Genomic DNA, 20,767 nt, shown 5'->3' on the forward strand with positions numbered 1-20,767 from the left:
CAGCGCAAGTCGTGGTAACGACTTGCATTGAATAGACCGCGTTGTAACGGCACGGCGGTGTAACAGCCGCGTCGTAAAGGCTGTTCACCGAGAGTGGTTTATCTGCACCGTGGATGCCCCCGGAAATGGGAGAAAATCTGGGGGGCCTGGAACAAATACAGAGGTTATTTATGTGAACCACCAACGCTAGATGGGGAGAGTGAATCTGAGTAGGAGGTGAGGGGGAGGGAGGGACTCCAGGGAAGTACCAATAGGAATGAGTTTATTACCACTGATTTTGCTGATGAGTAGAATGTCGCAAATGTCTAATGTAGCCTGCGCTACCCAATGTCTGTGCCATTTGACTGTCATGTGCCATGCATTGTTTTCAATAAAAACATTTTTTTTTAAAAAGGGAAATAACATTTAAAAAGTAAAAAAAAACTAAATGAAACTATGGGTGGACATCTGTGGAGTAAGAGTCTGCACCCAGGCTCTGATGAGCTTCAAATACATTGTTAAGGACCCTACAAATCTGGTTTCGGCCTCATCCTGATTTCATTTTGTCAAAGTATTACAATTAAAACTAAGATATATTTCTGTCATCTTTGTCTCTTTGTGAGGTAGAGGGATTCGTGCATATATTAGTAAGCAACCTTTAGAACCACTGTTACATGAACGCATTTTCTATTGCGATCTGAATTTGTTTTACAAAAGATGAACATCTGTTGCATAGAGTGACAAGTATAATCAATCAGAGATTGTGCGACATAGAAAAAGGACATGTACCTAAAGTGCCTCCTTAGTGACGCCTAGACAACCTGAGCATCTTCCTGGACCTCAGAAACCTCACATATCTCCAGCAGGAGCAGCGTGGTCCTGTATCACTGTCTGTTCTCCTCCTGAACCTCACTTATATAAATCCTTAAGCTGCGACAAGCAAGTTCTCAACAGCGGCAGTGCGGTAAACATCAACTGTATGATGCCGGGCATGCTTCAAAAATAATTTATTTAGGTGTTTCGGCCTCGCAACTCTCATGAGAGGACTTCTTCTGGGTTGACTTTATTTGTGATGCTCAAGTACACACTGATACTATGAAGGACACAATTACTAGTTTGACCATGCAATAGGATTGGATAGTAAGAGGGGGTGTCAAAGTTAATTTCCCTCAAGAGATGTGATCTTTGCAGCTAGCAAGAGCACCAACAGATGAATTCCCTGATTTTAGAATCTGATTTCATAGAAAACAAAACAGGGGTGGCTCATTCGGTGATGACATTTGTTCTATAAGGGGTTATAAACTGGATGGAGACCATGAAAGAAGTCGTTCAGAAGGCGGAGAGAAGGTAAAGATGACCCCCCTACAAACACACACACTCTCGCCCATCCACTCCTTGATGCCAGACTTGATACCCTCTGACGTCAGAGGTTTCAGCAGAGATTTTTGGCAGCCAATGGTCAGGAAGCAGATCTCAAAGCAGATGCAATTAATTGATTGAGAAACTTGTACAAAATACACATAGAATTTCTCCAATCACAGGTCATGTGTTGTTTCAATAGAGTTTAAACAAGTAAACCAAATGCTTACGCTGAGTGTAGACCACAGAGACAAATACACCTTCACTGCCAAACACAGGGACTTTTGTGGAGCGAATGAAAGCCTTTCAGTGAAGACGCTCAGTTGAAGAAGGCCACACTGATCACTTGATGGACTACAGGAGGAGAGTGACGTCACTCAGGTAAACCAGAAAGGATCCTGGGAATCTCAGAGATGTCATAAGATCTGAGTACAGATCTCATCTCTGCTGGTGCCCCAAGGTGTACGTCACCTTTCCACAGATTCTTCTGTGGTCCACCTCCAAAGGGCAGAAGATCACAAAGCATGTGGCACAAGAGAGATGCTAGAATGAAATCTGTGTTATCAGGAAGTGACTGAGAGAGAGAAAGACCTGGTGAGGAGTGGGCTGAAGGAGGCCCCCCAGGCCCTCCTGAAGAGGACACCCCAAGTGCTCCTCCCTATGACAGAGGCGCTTGGAACTACCTCTGAAGGCAACGGGGACACAAGACACATAATGAAAGCACAAGTAAGGCCAGAGACCGCTTGTCAGGCCAGCTCCTGAAAATGACATCTCCTCACAGACCCTTTTCAAGCAGCAGGCCTCCCTTTCAGACCAGGTTGAACTAAGTGGTTCAGGCCCCTCGACGCGCTCTAAGACAGAGGTGGGTTGACGTCTGCAGAAACTGTGAGACCCCAGGCAGATGTGTCACTGCAGCTTGGCCATTTGTGTAGTTGTGAGTCCTAGACCCACATACTAAAGGAATGATGACACACACATTGCATAAATGATTTCTAAACTGGCCCAGGGCACGTGCGCCCGGACCCTTCTGTTAGCAGGGTCACCTGACCGGTGATGCATGTGTTTGGATGGGTGTGAGGTGGGTGTAAATACTGCCCCCTAGGGAGGGGCTGCTGCATGACGCGCCCAGCAGGACACTACACCGTTCACTCACCTTCTGCATTGAGAAGCTTCCGGTCTTTGTACAGGTCGGTCAGGAACAGGCTGTTCACCAGGGTCGATTTCCCCAGACCGGACTCTCCTACGGAAACCAACAATTTAGAGACAAAACATCAGAAAAGTCTAGGACTATGTCATGCACCATCATCAGTTGCTGGTTGGTGAGGTTTTCAAAATGGCTGTTACTAAAGGCCAAGGCTGTCTTAGCTCTTCTCCCTGGGAATCCTGGGACTTGGCACCAGGAACCCACTGCCGGTTACCTTTAAAAATCAAAAATACTTCAGGTGGTACCATGCCTCTTTGAAGCAAATTTTCAATAAAGCAGCAAATTATTCTTGTGTCTACAGAAAACTGTACGGCCCCCACAAAACACTGTCGACCATATTTATTAAGCCTTTGCATCACTCTTGCATCACGCAAGGCGACGCAGTGCAAAGCAAATACTTATTTGAGATTTACAAGGCCCGATTTGTGCAGACTTGCATGCCTTTGCAAAGAAATGAAATGCAACACAGCTAACGCAACGCAGCAGCTAGTGCTGCGTAGCATTTCTTAGCAGTAGGCGTTCCATTGGTGGAGCATGGATGTTTCTGTGCACCCAGCCATAAATTTTATGCAATTTCAGATTTACTATGGCTTGTAAAGTGGTAATTGCATTAAATCCGTCCACCTACCACAGAGAGGCATAAGAAGGAGAAATATGTTTATTTGCCCTCGATACTTCCTTTTTCTCTGCATCACCCAGAGAAAGAGCAAAATGTCTCTTTATATCATTTTTGTGCAGGAAGGTATGACTTCCTGCACATAAACAAGCCTGCCCGGATCGCATAGACCTTTGTAAATATGGATCATTCCCACTCTCTCCTTTTTTATTTTTATTTATTTAGTATTTTTGTAGAGCGCGCAGCTACCTCCGACGGAGGTGTCCCGGCGCTGAAGACATTATCTCGGGGGGGGCGGGGGAGAGAGAAGAAGGAAGTGGGTTTAGATCTGGGAGAAGAGCCATGTCTTTAGTTTTTTACGGAAGAGGGGTTCTGATGTCAGAAATCTTAACTCTGTGGGCAGCTGATTCCAGAGTTTGGAGGTGACAACTGCAAGGGCCCTTCCTCCCGTGCGAGCAAGACGGAAGCGGGGGCATATCATGAGGCGGAGATGGTTGGATCTGAGGTTACGTGGTGCCAGAGAAAACCTCATTCTGCGCCGCAGATATGTGGGGCCACGGTCATTGAGGGCTCTGAACGCCAGGGTTAAGGCTTTCAATTGGATGCGCAGTCTTATTGGGAGCCAGTGGAGTTTAATCAGGTGGGGTGAAATGGAGTGACGATAAGGTATGTTGCAAATCAGCCTGGCTGCTGCGTTCTGGACTCTTTGCAGTTGGTAAATGAGGTAGGCTGGAGCACCTACATACAGGCTGTTAGCGTAGTCTAGGTGGGAAGTAATCATGGCATGTACTACTGTTTTTCGAGAGTCTAGCGGTAAGTAGGGGATGATTTTTTTTAACATACGTAGTTTCCCGAAGCAGGCTGAAGTAACTTTGCTGATTTGGGTTTTGCAGGAGAGTGAGGTGTCAAATTGAAAGCCTAGGTTTCGGGTGGCTTGGACTGGTACTGGGGCGGGGTTGAGTTCGGACGGCCACCAGATATTAGGCGGTAAGGGTGATTTTTGATTAAAAAATAAGACTTCAGTCTTATCAGTATTGAGCTTTAGGTTGTTCTCAGACATCCATGAGGCGATATTCAGCATGCAGGTGCGAAAGTTGTCGAAAGACTTTTCAGTGTGATTTTTGAAGGAGAATACCAGTTGTGTGTCGTCGGCGTAGAAGGTAACTTTGACGCCACAGGATTCGACGACTTTTGCCAGAGGTTTGAGGTACACATTGAAGAGGAGCGGGCTAAGGGAGGAGCCCTGCGGAACTCCCCAGATCAATGGTTTTTTGGCAGAGAGAAAGGATCCCATCATCACTTGTTGTGTTCTGTTTGTGAGGAATGATTTTACCCATAAGAGGGGAGGCCCGCCAATACCTATCTCTTGCAGGCGAGTCAGTAGTTTATCATGCGAGATGGTGTCGAATGCAGCGGATAGGTCGAGGAGGACCAGCAAGGCCTCCTCTCCCCTATCCGTGCACTCGCGGATTGACTCGGATACCTCAAGTAGCGCCGACTCGGTACTATAGTCCGGTCTGAAGCCTGATTGGGTATCGTGAAACAAGGAGTTTGATTCAAGGTAGCTCGAGAGTTGTAATTGAACAGCTTTCTCCAGTACTTTGGCGGGTTTGGGCAGAAGTGAGATCGGCCGGTAGTTGTTTAGACAATGAGGGTCTATACCTGCTTTTTTTTTAATAGGGATTAGCAATGCGTGTTTCCAGGCAGAGGGGACAACACTAGTAGTTAAGGAAGAGTTCCAGATTTCGAGTAGGGGGTTGATGATTAAGGGGGCAATTTCATTCAAGATAAAGGCTGGGGCTGGATCCAAAGGAGAGCCTGATTTGCATTCCAAAAATAGTTTCATGGCGAGTTCCTTAGTAAGGGGTTGGAATGCTGTGAAAGCACATTTGTAGTTCGTGTCAAGGTTATCGGTACTAATGGGGCCGTTCTGTAGGATAGTTGCTGCGATGTTGGCTATTTTTTCTTCAAAGAAGTTTGATAAATTTTCACTCAGAGCTTGGGATATGGGTATTGGAGCTGTTAGTGCGCTGGGCTGGGCAAAGTCTTTCACTATATTGAAAAGGGTCTTGGTCGAGTTTTTTGCTTTGGCAATGGTGTCAGAAAAATAGGTGCTCATGGAGTGGTGTTTGAGTTTACGAAACTCTTTAAGGCCTTGTCGGTAAAGTGCCTTAGCTACCGGGTCATAATTCTGTCTCCAGAGTCGTTCAAGATTTTTGCACTTGCTTCTGTGTGCCCTGAGTTCTTGTGTGAACCATGGTGCAGAAGGTTTTTGTCTGCGGGAAGTAAGGGTGTGTAATGGGGCGATTTTCTCTATTGCAGTTGTGAGGTCATTGTTTAGTGTGCGCACCGCTGCGTCCAGATCGTCCGGTAGTGTGTTGAGACTGTTGAGGTATTTTTGCTCTAGGGTAGTTAGAGAGATCTTGTGCCATTTTCTGCCTTGTGTTCTAATGGCGGATTCCTGTTTGATAATTTGGGCAAGTGGAACCTCAAAAGGTATTAAGTAATGGTCAGACCAGGTCAGAGGTAAGGGGGGGAGGGTTTTTAGTTTCTCATGGTTTGAGAAAATAAGGTCAAGGGTGTGTCCAGCGGTATGAGTGGGGCCTTTTACCTTTTGTAACAGGTTTAGGTTTTGCATAGATTCCAGGAGTTGAGCGGCGCGGTGGCAGCTGCTTATATCCACATGGTGGTTGAAGTCTCCCAGTACCATGAAGTGAGGGTGTTTGAGGGAGAGATCTGCTGTGACTGCCAGTAGCTCGAGGATGGCAGGTTGGGGGGTGTTTGGGGGGATGTAAGTCAAGATCCCAGAGGAGATGGCAGTAGTGGAGTCTGTGACTGAGAAGTATAGGGCTTCTATAGGTTTAATGTTTGAAATTTTCCTGGAGGTAATTTTCAGGTGATTCTTTAGGATGACAGCGATTCCTCCGCCTGGTTTGGAGCCTTCGCGGCTAAGTCCGGTAAATCTGTAGCCAGTGGAGATGGCTAGAGCGATGTCAGGGTTGGAGGAGTCCTTGATCCAGGTCTCAGTTAAGAATAATGCGTCCCAGGATGTGGAGGACAGTAAAAGCCAGATGTCATTGGCGTGACAGGGAAGTGAGCGGCAGTTCACTAATCCCATGGAGTAGGTTTTGGTGGGAGGGGACTTATTGTCTGCGGATTTGTGGGGGCTTGTCCAGGCGGGGCATAGGGAGAAAGAGCAGTTAGGGCATTTGTGAAGGAAGGGGCTGGGTAGGGGAAAGTTGCAAGGCATAGGAGACGAGCAGGATGTCTTACCTAGGTCCAGAAGCTGTGTTCTGGTCCATGTAAGTATCTGGGCAGGTGGAGAACTAACAGCATGACTGGCCCTAGGCCCGGAGCTGGCGCGGACGTGCGCAGACGGGCTTGCCTTAGGCGCGCCTTCGGCGCGCAAACGTCGCGCCCGCTGCGCGTTCGAAAGATGCACATAATTTGTAGTGGGGAGGAGGCGAGGGGGAAGGGTGTGGCCCCGTGAGAGGGGGCGTGGCCTTAGGGTGCGGCGGGAATTGGCGGCAAAATTAGATTTGGTAGAGTGTCCTCGGCAGCGCTAAGATCCGCTGCGAGGCTGTGGGCAGGAGGCTGTCAAGGTGGAACGGTGAGGTTAGTGATATCAACACACACGCATTCACACTTGATTCAAGTTCGATCGTTTTTTTGAAACACAAAGTATTTCTGACGTGACTCACAATTTTAAAATCAATTGGTGCTCGTAGTTAGTTGCTCCCGGCTTCCGCCTCAGGAGATTTGCTCTTCTGGTCAAACGCTAGGTTTTCGCGTCTAATATAGCCCAGGGGGCGTGGCCCCGTGAGAGGGGCGTGGCCTTGGGGTGCGGCGGGAATTGGCGGCAAAATTAGATTTGGTAGAGTGTCCTCGGCAGCGCTAAGATCCGCTGCGAGGCTGTGGGCAGGAGGCTGTCAAGGTGGAACGGTGAGGTTAGTGATATCAACACACACGCATTCACACTTGATTCAAGTTCGATCGTTTTTTAAAAACACAAACTATTTCTGACGTGACTCACAATTTTAAAATCAATTGGTGCTCGTAGCTAGTTGCTCCCAGCTTCCGCCTCAGGAGATTTGCTCTTCTGGTCAAGCAATACAGCGCACTCTTCTTCAGAGCCAACGCTGAAATAGGTGACCCGTTGAAATTCAGAGAGGGGCACCTGCCTGCACCTCTATGTGACTAGAAAAGACCTCAGGTAACTGCTCCACCTGACACCGTGACCTGTTGGGTTTCGCTGCCTTATTTACTTTTCCTGATGGGTTGTACCTTTGTCCCCGCTCAGTCAATAAGAGACCTCATACGAGCAGCTAGTCGTACCACGGGGCTGAGCTACAGACCTCTCTCACTGAGACGACTACGGGAAGAGACATCTAACTATGAGGGAGGAGGCTTCTCTGCACTGTGTGTACTCACGTCTAATGTGACGGTACAGAGACGTCTCACTGTGATTGGTGAGACTGTCCTGTACCTTCAAAACTAAAGTATCCTAGAAGGAGCAGTGCTTACTTTGTAAAAAAAAAAATAAGTACGTGTCAGGGCCCTTCTCTAGAGGACACTACAGCCTGCACCAGTCATTGCCCCTGCCGGTGCTGCCAATGACAGAACCATCACAACCACTAACCATCACACTACTACAAGTGTGACAATTCAAACTATTCCAGGCCACCCACAGCTATAAGAATTGTGTGAGCGGCATTTGTTATTCATTTTTTATGTAAATCGACTTATTAAACCCTGTTGTGCTCACCTCAAAATTTGAAAGACAGCGCCATCATGTGGTGGACTGTCAACAGAGCCAGTGCTGACAATTAAGTGCTGGTGCCGAGCACCGGAAAACACTGACTCAAATTAAGCACTGATAAAGAGACATCTTACTTGGAGCTGTGAGACTGCCCCGTGCTGTGTATCCTCACAACTGTGACATTACAAAGAGAGCTGTCCATGACGGCCGAGACTACCCTGGGACATAACTAAAGTATACTGCAAAGAGACATCTTACCAGGACCTAGAGGGCCCCTTACCCGATCAACCTCTTACCAGGACGCAAAATGGCCCCCTTAGGAGTGACATTTCCAGACTGGCTACTCTGCCACTCTTGACATTCTCCGGTAAGCCGCAGACTAGGGGGGCTCCTTTCAGAGCATGATCGGTTGCCATGACCCAACCATTCCACATGGCCCCATTCGATTTGCAGCCTCCCACCATGCGGAGATGGGTAGAAGCATTTTTGTTAAGGCTCATTTTGGGTTCCAGTCGAGAAACAGGTGCTGCTCATGCAACTGACAGAGACTCACCTTTCAATGGCTGTTGAACACCCACAATGACACAGTTTAGTCCCAATTTGCTCCATTAAATTATGTAAAAGGAGACATCTTACCAGCTACCATAAGAGTGAAATCAAAACCCTTTTTCACAGACTTCCGGTGCACCTGGTTGGGTAGGGTGGCGAATCCCACGTACTGCTTTTCAAGGTCCTGGGGATAGAGGAGAGAGACACAGACATTTATCAGTGAGCACCACAGACGTTTGCATCATCTCGCAGACTCCTTCCTGCCATGGTGAATAAAGCCACATGAGATGTCTTTTAAGGCCCAACAAGACCCCTTCCTATCACCCACCCCACTACACATTCAGTAGCCTCCATTCAGCAAGCTGCTGATTCTTCAGAGCCACAGTCCCTTAAGAAGCAGCTCTCAACATTAGAACAGGAGCTCTGAGCTGTTCAGAAATGGTCAATGCATCAGGATGCAGACCTCCCTGAACACCAGAACAAGACGAATCCAACAAGGAAAGCTAGTTGCGGTCTTGATGAAGCCCACATTCTGATAACTATCTTTGCAACAAAAAAATGAAGCATGATTCATGAGCTTCTGCTAACAAAAAACATCAGTAATATTGTTTCGGCAGTTGCCAAATAAAAGCTCAGCCTTCAACAGGACATTGAAAAGAGGAATTGATGTTTCCCAGTTTCATGTCACAACCATGGGATTTTGACACAATTGTTATATAACTAGATACTATTGCGAGGGGTAAATGAAAGGTATTAGAGATTTTGTTTTGAAAACTAGAGGAGTGTTGATAAGTGTAAATGCCTTAGGATTTTTTTTGTAGGATTAACTTTTCACTTAATTACAAGTCATAGGTAAGTCTGGGTGGTGAACTCCGTTCCGCTCACAGAGTTTACAGAGTTTACAGAGTTTTTTCTTTGCTCTCATTCGTCAACGCCAAGTTGGCAAACGCGGGCGAGGAAAATCCCCCTCCCTTCGAGATTTTTCCTCGTTCGCGATCATCAACATCAACCTCCAGGCAAGATTTCTCAATGCAGGCAGTCAGATTTTTCATTGCGAGTGGTCGCATATGCCTGTGGCTTCTCGCGTTGAGAAACTGTTCGTTCGTGGGGAGAAAGCTGCCGCTTGAATAAACATTTACTCGAGTGGCTGAAAGGAAGCAGCGCACACTTGCACTGAGCATGGGTCCATTTCCGATAATTGCACAGTGCGGACAAGCACTTGGCACTGAAAATCAAAGCGAACTGCATTTTTCTAATGCATTCCCCTACGCGAAACTCTGTGAACTCCGCCCAGGCTTAGTCATAGGTCAGAGCAAGTTAAGTGGTTTTCTTTTGATATAGTGACGACCGCAAGAAATGTGAGAATGCTGCATAATATAGGAATTACATAGACTGAGCAGTATTACTTGTTTTCCAACATTTCTGAGAATGCCCAAACAGCCCTGGATTGCTTACAGTAAGATCTGAAACGTATCTGCAGGGAAATAGCTGTTTTATGAACCTTGCTATCTGGTAATTATGCTAACTTTTGGCAAATTACATGAAATTAGACTTAACTACCAAAATGCATATCTGTAATTTAAAGTTATATTCAGGGCCACTAGAATTATGCGGCATGGAATCACCAAATAATGTAACAGGGTTGGTTAAATTACACAGCAAAAAAAGGCAAATTATGTGGCATAATGAAGCTCATTTTATGATAGTATCACTTCATTACTTTATTCTTTTTTCATTTAGCAATGCTGTCTGGAAAAATAATGTACCTCATTAGCACAGGTTTTAAAACCAGATCCAGGAATAGGCAAATGAAAGATGACCAGTTAACCTTTGCAAAGGGCATTCCACTGGGTTTGCAATGTGATCCCTTTGAGCTAGAAACTAGTTTTTTTTTAAATCTGCAGATTATGGTAGATTACGTGTGTCAAATCCATAATTATGCGGAGAAATACCACGGACACAGAATCACATAATTCCAGTGGCGCTGGCTATATTTTACTGTGAATTACATCAATTTTTAACACATTTCGCACTAAAACATTGCAAACTAAAGTACGGTGAACATTAGCCACTCGAGTTCAGTAGTTCTCAAGCTATAATGTAAATGTTTACAACTCATAGTGCATTCATGGTAAATATTAACACAAATGACATGCAATTACACAAAATGATGTAATTTCATGAATTTCACATAACAAAGCGTAACTCGAAATTCCTGAAATGGTGCGAATTACGCTGGCGTAATGCATATCTGCTCCCCCTTTTCTCCCTCCTCTTCTGTAATTAACTTGTTGATGTATTTAAGTGCCTGGACCCTATCTCCCTCCCCTCCTCTTCTGCCATTATCACTGTGATGTATTTAAAATGTCTCAACTATATCTTCTACTCCCACCTTGTGGTATTTACATTTTAAAGGAATGTAGATGCAATCACTGTGTCTTCCAAAGTCTCTTTCCCTTTTCTACAGTTTATTTTACTGCTACAGTATTTTTCTGCACCCATAAATTCTCCCCTCTGTCTCTTCATCCTCTCAGACTACAAAGTTTTAAAACTTTGTTTCTTATTCACACCAGGAACCATAGGGGGCCCATCTTCCTTATCTGTACCCTCGCTCTATCTATCTGGAGATGTTGTCTACAGAAATGGGCTCAAAATTCGAGGCGTGGTGTCTAAATATTGACACAATACTCCAGGTGCAGTTTATAGAAAGGCATTCTGTATGTTATGCAGCTTAATGTGGCACATTTTGTGATGTGATTACTTCATTATTTTGTCATTTTCACACATTAACACTGTATTGGCAAATGTTCTGCCTTATTATTACAAGTTTAACTTCCAAATACAGCAAATCAACAACAGAAAGATGACTAGCCCAACTTTGTGAAGGGCCTTCCATTGCACTGCACACATGCTGCCATATAGCCTTATAGCCCGCCGTAGCGGGCTATACCGGCTATTAAAGGCCCGCTGAATCGTTAAAGGCCCCCGCCGAAGGCGAGGGACTTTAACAAGACAGCGGGACTTTAATAGCCGGTATAGCCCTGCTACAAAGGGCTATAAAGCTATTAGAACATTCTGCCACTAGAGGGCAGAATGTTCTAACAAATTAAACAAATGGTTCTCGAAGTGAGAGGGGATATATATCCCCTCGAGCTTCGGGACGCCTTTGTAGAACATTGGAATGTTGCTCTGCGGGCCTTTACCGGCCCATAGAAGCAGGGAGCACTCCATTGTCTGCAATGGAGCTCCGAACATTCCAATGTTCTAATGTTTGTAGTAACTTTTGAGCCTTATGAACCAGAAAATAGCTGTTAAAATCTACAAATCATGTAGCAGTGATGAATAATGTGCAAATCCATAATTATGCAGAAAATGCAGTGGCTGAAGAATCCCACAATTCCAGTGCCCCCGATGAATATCAAGAATTTAATGGTACAGTGCTTTTTTGTGATTATTCGATGTTTCCCAGAGGCGAATGTCAAAATTCATGGAAATTGTGTTTGCAAAAAAGACTGCAGTTGTAAAGCACCCCTATTTTGTACCATATCTAAACTTACATGTTGCAACATGAGTAGGCCTGGGTGGAGTGCATAGAGTTCAGTTCTGCGGAACTCTGTGAAGTGACCAAAAAACTCGGCTGCGGTACGTGGAGTTCCACAAGCAAAGCAGTGAGATACGTTGCGCTGATTTTTGGTGTTGGGTGTTTGTCCCATGCTGTAAAATCAGTGTGAACAGCACCACACGCAGCGTAGGAGAGTGCTGCTTCTATGAGGCACTTGAGTAGATGTTATACTGGAGCGGCAGCTTCCTCAACGTGAGCTGAAGGTTTCTCAACGCAAGCGGTAGCGATATACTGCCCAAATAACTGAATAACATATCTACTACTCAAATTACTTCATATTTATACTATACTAATTTTCAACACTAATCCTTTATGGGTTCCGGAGTGGCGTGCTACTCGCCAAAAAAGCGCTTCAACACCCATCAGGGGTAACAAGTGCTATATGAATGCAAATCTTTCTTCCCCTTTTATCCATCCGCTATCCTTCTCACTCCAAGTAACAGACTAATATCCACCACTGAAATTACCTCATATTTCACCATATTAATTCACCACTAATCCTTTATAGGCTCCCTGAATAGCATGCGTCAACAAGCGAGCGCTAAATAAATACTAACCTTTGTCCTACTCTATCCTTCTGCTATCATTCCAAATCCAAATAACTGACTTACCTATCCACCACTTAAAATGTACTTGCATGTTTCACTATACTAATTCAAAACTAACCCTCTGTGGGTCCCAGAGTAGCGTGCTACCCGCCGAAAAAGCGCTTCGACGCCTCGTCAGGGGTAGTAAGCGCTATATAAATGCAATTACAATACAATACAATACGCGGAGTGGGAAAAACGCTGCAAACTCCGCAAGCAAAGCACAATTTCGTGCCCAGGACTAAACATGAGCTTAAAGGCTAAATGACTTCTCCCAGAGCTGATCAGTCACCCTTCCTAAAGTGGTGCCTAGCAGTAGCCTAGCAGTGGTTAGACTGCTCGCCTCATGGGCAGAATAAAGCGCTATCTACATGCAAACACTGCTGTTTCCTTCCATAGCCTTTGCATCCTCAGACGTCTCCTCTGTATTCCTAAAACCCTGCATGTAAACTGGCCTTGACTTCAAACTTCTGATAGTTGTCACTCCTTTCCTCTTGGAATGGCCCTCTCCTTCCTTCCCATCCTCTGCACGCCTCCTCGCGCTCAGTACATCCTACCCTGTCTTGTGCATGTTTGCCTTAATCTCTATTATTGAATCTCTGCAAACTTCCCACATCTCACCTCAAAGATCACAACCTGCTCTTCTTTGAAAGTCACGCCCTGCAACCTAGCAACACCTAACGGCATGTAGCCCATCTACTAAACCCACCGACCATCTGCACGAGCTCACATACCTCTACCCCCTCAGTAATTTCACCGAACTGCTATTAACTTAATCCACCACTAAGAACGTGCATGGAGTGGTTTCCTTGAAACCACAAGACTAATTCCAGTAGCCAATAACCACTGGATTAACCACCAACCTTGGGTTGCGGAGCATAGTGCTGTTCGTCTTAAAGCGCTTCAATGCCTTGTCATGGGTAGTAAGCGCTATGTAAATGCAATTATAATATAATACAAAGACAGCAGAACTCGGCCACTCTGCGCCTGGCTCTGTTACACTGACACACCACCAGCACAGGAAGAGGGGGGTCGGAGAGAGGTTAACCAGATATGGGGTACCCTACAGAACACAAAGTATGGAGATGGAAAGCCCCCCCTTTACCTGTGAAGCCTTTGGCAGCTGGCTAAACCAGGCCCAAACCAAGCTATTCAGATACTTTTTTCAAGGACCACAAACAACAATACATGACCAGGTTCGTTTGGCATTCAAAGTGATGGATCAGGTCTTGGCCCAGAAGGCAGAAGTATCGAGACACTGGTTGAAACTGGAGTCTGTCCACGAGGGATGCTTTCAGGGCCTTCTTTTAGTAAGGAATGTATTGTATTGTATTGTATTGTGTATTTATAAAGCGCGGCTATCGCTCCGGAAGGAGCATCCTGGCGCTAGAAGACAGTGAGTGATACAATTACAGGAGCTAGATGGCAGCCATTACAAACAATGTGAACAGTTAAATCCCTCCACCAAAAGGCAGAGTCAGTGACTTAACTCTACAGGAATTCAGTATGGAGCCAATTAATGCGGAAATAGGTTCATGTAAAGTCCAGTGAAAAGAGGTTAAAACTCTTAGAGATAGCAAAGTCAACTGGTCTCAGAAAGCTATGGAGGAAACAAACCTCAGCCGCACCAGGACCTTTCTGTCCCATGGGACCAGGAGATCAGATATCTTCGCTTGTGCTTTGGAATATGCAATTTGGGAGATAATCAGCAAGAATGGAACTAGAAATTCACCAAAGATGAGGGAATGGCTGGGGATATACAAAAAAGACCTGAACTTAGTTGATATGTGGATGCAAAAAGGTGAAAAAACATACCCGTTTACATTCCATAATAAAAAACTAGGACATAAATCTAGAATAGATTTCTTTTTAATAAGCAATTCACTTCGAGATAAGGTTAAAAGTATTGAACATCAACCAGCTCACCTATCGGACGACTCAGCAGTTCAATTAAAACTGTCATTAACACAATGCTTAACACCAACCAGATGGACATTGGATCGATCAATCCTAACAACGGAAGAAAGTGTGGACCCACTGCTAAAAACCACAACTAATTATTTTGCAGAAAATGGTGAGGAATCCTCCGAAAGAATTATATGGGACACATATAAAGCAGTAATAAGAGGACATTTACTCAGTTTGGGTGCACATGAAAATAAGCGAAGGAAAACTGATATAAAAAAATTGGAAGCAGAAATTAAGGAAGCAGAAACACAACTGGGAGCCACCCCACCATCGGTTTCTAAAGAAAGACTAACTGAGAGGGTTTGTAAGTTAAAAGAGGCTTTAACTGATTACTTGGAGAATATAGTTCAAGAGAAATGGGAGAATAGTAAATTGGCTAAACACGAATATGGGGAAGGCTGCGGGAAAATGCTAGCTTGGAAGTTAAAAACAGACCAGACAAGGAATACTATACTATCTGTATATACCAAAGATCATACAGCCTTATGCGAAGATGACGCTTCAATAAGACAAGAATTTGCAGACTTCTTCTCAACTATATATAAAGAAGATACAAACCCAACGAATGAGAATATTAAGGAATATCTAGAGGGAATAACAATGTCAAAATTAACGGAAGAGGAAGTTATTTTCTTAAATAGCGATATAACATTTGAGGAAGTTAGAGCTGCCATAGGTAGCTTAAAGAAGGGAAAAGCGGCAGGTCCTGACGCCCTTCCCAATGAATTCTACATAGCCTTAAAAGAGACTTTAATCGGTCATCTGACAAAGGTCATGAACAAGATCTATGTGGAGCATGGAAAGATCCCTGACTCGTGGAACAACGCCACAATAAGTCTTATATTAAAACCAGGGAAAAATCCAAAGTCTTGTGAATCCTGCAGACGAATATCATTACTTAATTGCGACTACAAATTGTTTATGAACATAATAGCAAAAAGATTATCAAAGTTAATGCCGAATTTGATTGATCAGGATCAGAAGGGATTCATAAAGGGCAGACAAATTCAAGAAATAACGCATGAATTATTAGCGACAATCGATGTAGCCATATCAGAGCAGTTACCCCTCACGATTATCACCTATGACGCGGCGAAAGCCTTTGACCGCGTGAATTGGCCGTTTTTAAATAACATCATTGAGAAAAATAATTTGGGAAGCAATTTCGGTCATATGGTGAAGGAAATTTACACAAACCCTAGAGCAAAAATAATAGTGAATGGGAGCTTGACAAGTAATATCACTATTCAGAGGGGCACGAGGCAAGGTTGGCCCTTGTCTCCATTGCTTTTCAATTTATGTATTGAACCTTTGGCTTGCTCGATCAGAAATCATACCCAAATAACACCTTTCAAATATCAAAATTGGGCAAAGAAAGTGGCATTATATGCAGATGATCTTATGGTGTTCACGGACAATTACAATAATTCAGAATTAGCAATTAAAGAAACAATGAATAACTTTGGCAAGGTTTCAGGCTATTTGATTAATGTTAGCAAGACAGAGGCATTGAGTTGGAATAGTATCACCAAACCAGCATTCTCAAAGGAAAAAATAAGATACTTAGGGAGCACCCTAACTGAAGATCTGAATAAAATTCCACAACTAAACTTAAATATAGTAGTAAAAGAAATGAGAAGACTTCTTAAAACATGGTCCGGTCTACCACTAAACTTTTTGGGCAAATCAAACGCAGTCAAAATGACCATCATCCCCAAATTCACGTATCTATTTAATAGGATTCCATCGGAGTTTAATAAAGCAGCCCTCAAGAAGATACAAGGAGAGATATCCAGCTTTATTTGGTCGGGGAAAAGCACAAGAATTGCGTGGAATAAACTCAGGAGAAGGAATGAACAAGGGGGCATTGAAAGCCCTGATATTATTGAATACTGCAGAGCTTTTCAGTTCAAAAATTTTAGAACGCTGCTAATGAAGCATGGTAAATTCCCAAATTTTCTGCAGCATCTTACAAATGGAGAAGACTATTTCCTTTTCAAATTTGGCCACCCCAAATTTTTTAAGAAAGTAAAATTGAAGCTGCTAAATAATGCGGTCAAACTATGGGCCCAGATTAGAAGCATCTTGAAGATCCCATATTATAGTAATATGGCCCCAATTTGGGATTCACCTGGAACACCAGAATGCCTCAAAGATGCATTATCTAGTATACTTAGACAATTAGGTTTTGAAAAGTGGGGACAACTTCTATGTGAAAATGATCTAATAATATGGGAACACCTACATACAATTACGGAAGGGAAAGTGTCGAAGTTCAAATATTATCAATTAAAGAGCTGGGCTAATACCATACCAAAAGGAATAACAGATACAGGAAATTTTGAAGAAGAAATGACAAAAGAATCTACAATAATAAAAGAGATATCAAAATGGTATTGGGCGTTAATTGAAGCTGGAGAAGAAGACCAATCATTACCTGAAAAAATATGGAGAAGAGAGCTTACTAACGAAGATATTGATTTAAATAAGATCTGGAAAAAATCATCGGAAGTATGTTGGGCGTGTGTAAAACCTGCAGCCCTAAAAAGAAATCATCTGTTCTCAATACATAGAGCGTACTGGACTCCAAAGAGGCTATCAAGCTTTAAAGGCGCATCAATAAAAACTTGCAGTAAATGTGGCGAAGAAAAGGTAGATGACATCCATATGTTTCATCATTGCCAGGCACTTGCGCATTTTTGGCAAGAGATTGGTAAGACACTATCGGCACTAATGAGAATCCCAATAATTGTAAGTACACTTTTAATTATTTTTGGGATTAGTTTAGATACCATTAGATTAAGTAAACTTCAGGAAAACTTAATGTTTGTGCTGATATTATTAGCACGAAGAGAGATTTGTATAAATTGGATAAAACCGGTACCTCCATCATATGAGGACTGGTTAAATTCTGTTATTAAAATGTGTCGGTTGGATACGAAAGGGAATAGTATAAAAAGAATGCAGTATTGGGAGATATGGGTAAACTTCTTTACTCCTGAGTGACAACTTGGTTTGTGTCTGACTTTTTTCTTCTTTTCTTTTTGTTCTTGTTTTTCTTTTTTTCATTTTTTTACCAATGATTAAAGCGGAGACAATAATTTCTTGGCAGGGTTGGATATCTGCCGAGTAGCTCTAGGGCTAGCTCATCCCAGAACGTTGGAATTATTGTTTTGGATAAAGGTAAAGAGGAGAATATTGACAGGTTCCAAGTAACAGCTGGGAAACTCCCCTTGGGATTTTCAACAGGAATCCGGGGCAGTGAAGGTAAACAATACGGACAGACCGTCAATTCCCTCAAATACCTTATTATCCACTTCCTTTTCGTAATATGAGGTTAAAAAAAAAAAAAAAAAAAAAAAGAATGGAACTAGGGTCGACCCAACGCAAGGTACTGATTTCAAAACTACAAGACACAAGAAGTTTTGAACTTCTGAAGACACGCTGCATAAGTGTTTTGCAAGCTATAGGAAACTGCATGCATTTTTTCTTGCTGTAGGTAACAAGGACCCCCTGATGAGGATAGATATCCTGGGACAGGGTAAACAATATGTGAAAAATAACAATCCCAGGCATACACTAAGGAAAATACACAATAGATTCAACAAACAAACTAGTTCAGTTAGAAAAAATATTCATATTTAATTTGATAAAAAGGCACCTCTAGATGTGGTTCCTGCCAATCTTGCAATGATATTATAGTAGGAGAATCATTTCAGATAAATGGTTGCAACATTAAAGCCAATGACTTATGGACGTATAACACCAGCAATGTTATCTATCTGCTCCTATGTCCTTGCAATTTGGGATATGTGGGCGAAACTTCCAGACCCATAAAAATTCGGCTGACAGAACACAGGTCAGCTATTAAGACCAAAAAATTATCTGCACCCCTAGTTGCACATTTCATTGACTTCAAACATGCTCCATCAGATCTGCGATGGCGCATTTTAGAGAAGATTAATATTCCCAATAGTAAGGGAGGAGAAAAGATACGAAACAAACGAGAAGTCTTTTGGATCTTCTCCCTTAAGACCTTCACCCAGGGCCTCAATAATGAATTGCCCTGGGAGAATGCTATCTTATAAATACCTTATTCTGTATGACCCCAGTGATTAGAAACTGTTTACTGTTCCCATTTAGCATATGCGAGTATAATTACACAGAGAGTCCTCGTATTAGCCTTTATATATATTGAATTTCCATTCCTATTAGGTAAATTATATGTCTCAATGTAATTCCCTGCTACTCACAATTATACCGTAGTTTTTATTATTCAAGTGCATATTATGCAGTCCAGATAAAATACTTTATCAGGTATGAGCATCTGTTCATTTCTCTAATCAGAACGCGGTTTTCTCCTCCCCGCTACAATTACGCTGTTAGTACCACGTTTACATATGCAGTCCAGATAAAATACTTTATCAGGTATGAGCATCTGTTCATTTCTCCTCTCCGCTACAATTACGCTGTTAGTACCACGTTTATATATACATAGACCATGCTAACCAAGATTATTGCCCTTTAAGACACACAGGTGAGAGTCCACCCAATTAAAAATGTCCGTATAAAAGTACGCCTTAAACCTCCAATTAGAGTCGTTCTTTTTTCGCAACCTGACCCGTTGGCAGACACCCGGATGCAGCTGGTTTCCTTCAGCGCTCACGGTAAGTTATCGCAGGACCTAATTAGAATAACCTATAGTATCTTATGGGTTTGGCGCCCACTATACTAAAGCGTTCCCCCTTTATCTAACAGGAACCGTATGCTCACAGAAGGGCTTACGTGTGTTTGAATCCTATCCCAACTTTACCCGGATGCAGCCGGTTACCTTCGGCGCTCACGGTAAGCGATCGCGGGACTTAGTCAGAAAATTCTATAGCATCTTATAGTTTTGCCGTCCACTATACTAAATTGTTCCCCCCTTCATCTAACAGGAACTGTATGCGCAGAGAAGGGCTTACGTGCGTTTGAATTTTATCCCTCTTCACAGCAAGTCGGCTCGACAGCCATATTCTATCAACCATGTACGCTGGACGAGCGAGACGTTAACGTGTCTAAATCAGCTTTCTAAAGGTATATCTTTGCCTTATGGTCACCTATTCCCGTCTAGTTTTAGCTTCGACAACGCAACAAATAGATTTAACATCTAATATGGGTAATCACTCTCTCCATTAGGAGTCACCTCGCCTCCTATGACGCTGTACTAACGCTCTCGTCAACCAATTTTATCTGTCATAAGTAATGGTTGTTCCTATCTACAAGCAACTCTAACTTTACCTATAGGTAAGCGGTTTACATGTGTACTTCAATATCAATCATAGATTACTCGAACCCATCCCACATTGTGCATCTTTTTTCTCTTTTGATAGGTTTCCATTACGACATTTTAATATATTATGGTATTTTCCAACCGAATGACTGGAACCCACTCTTTGAATATATAAAATCGATTTTCAGGGTAAGAACGCTAAAGGAACAACCTTTCTGTTATACCAACAACAGCAATAAAATGTGCATTAATGTGATCATACCATTTACCCGTAGGTTTTCTCTGCCTTGTTCCTATATCATAACCTAAAAAGAGAAGAGAATTGTAGCACACCCACGCACGCTGCCCACGCATAAGATTATTAGGTAAGAGTATACTAATTTTGTGAATGGATATTAGGCTACCATTTAAAAAGAGGATAGATCTATTCCTCTGTTTACATAAAATAGCACCTTTTGAGTTTAGGTCAACTAATCCCATAACTCCCAGTAAAATAAAAATTCCCATTTTCCTATAAACGTAGTAATTCCTTACTATCTATCCTTTTTCCTTTGTTTCATCTTTTCTTTCATCTTTATTGTTTATTGTCTCAATAAGTACGACTACATTGGTCTTTCTCATAGTTTAGGAACAGACATGTGCATATATCTTTGTGAATATGTATCATATAACTTGTATTTTGAAACTGTATATATAAAAAAGTTTTTCATATCTGTGACAAGACCCATAGTGATATGGTAGCAAAACATGTATTAATGATTATTAGTAAAAAACAACTCTTTCCATATGTAATATATATAAAATAGGATAGCTTACATGCACATCCCTCTTTCTTTGTTATTTGTCCCTAGT

The 20,767-nt window shown here is 43.0% G+C and overlaps 1 protein-coding gene across 3 annotated transcripts in view; it reads right to left on the reverse strand.

Moving 5' to 3' along the window:
* The window catches only part of SEPTIN5 (septin 5), a 333,604-nt gene that overhangs the window by 51,656 nt on the left and 261,181 nt on the right, over positions 1–20,767 (reverse strand). For all 3 annotated transcript variants that reach the window (XM_086942639.1, XM_086942641.1, XM_086942640.1), the window contains 2 exons: positions 8,554–8,650; positions 2,492–2,578 (listed from right to left, as the gene is read on the reverse strand). In XM_086942639.1, the coding sequence (XP_086798765.1) occupies positions 2,492–2,578; positions 8,554–8,650 (184 nt within the window). The remainder of the gene's footprint in view (positions 1–2,491; positions 2,579–8,553; positions 8,651–20,767) is intronic.

This window comes from Lissotriton vulgaris, chromosome 11 (genome assembly GCF_964263255.1).
Source record: "Lissotriton vulgaris chromosome 11, aLisVul1.2, whole genome shotgun sequence".
Lineage (NCBI taxonomy): Eukaryota > Metazoa > Chordata > Amphibia > Caudata > Salamandridae > Lissotriton > Lissotriton vulgaris.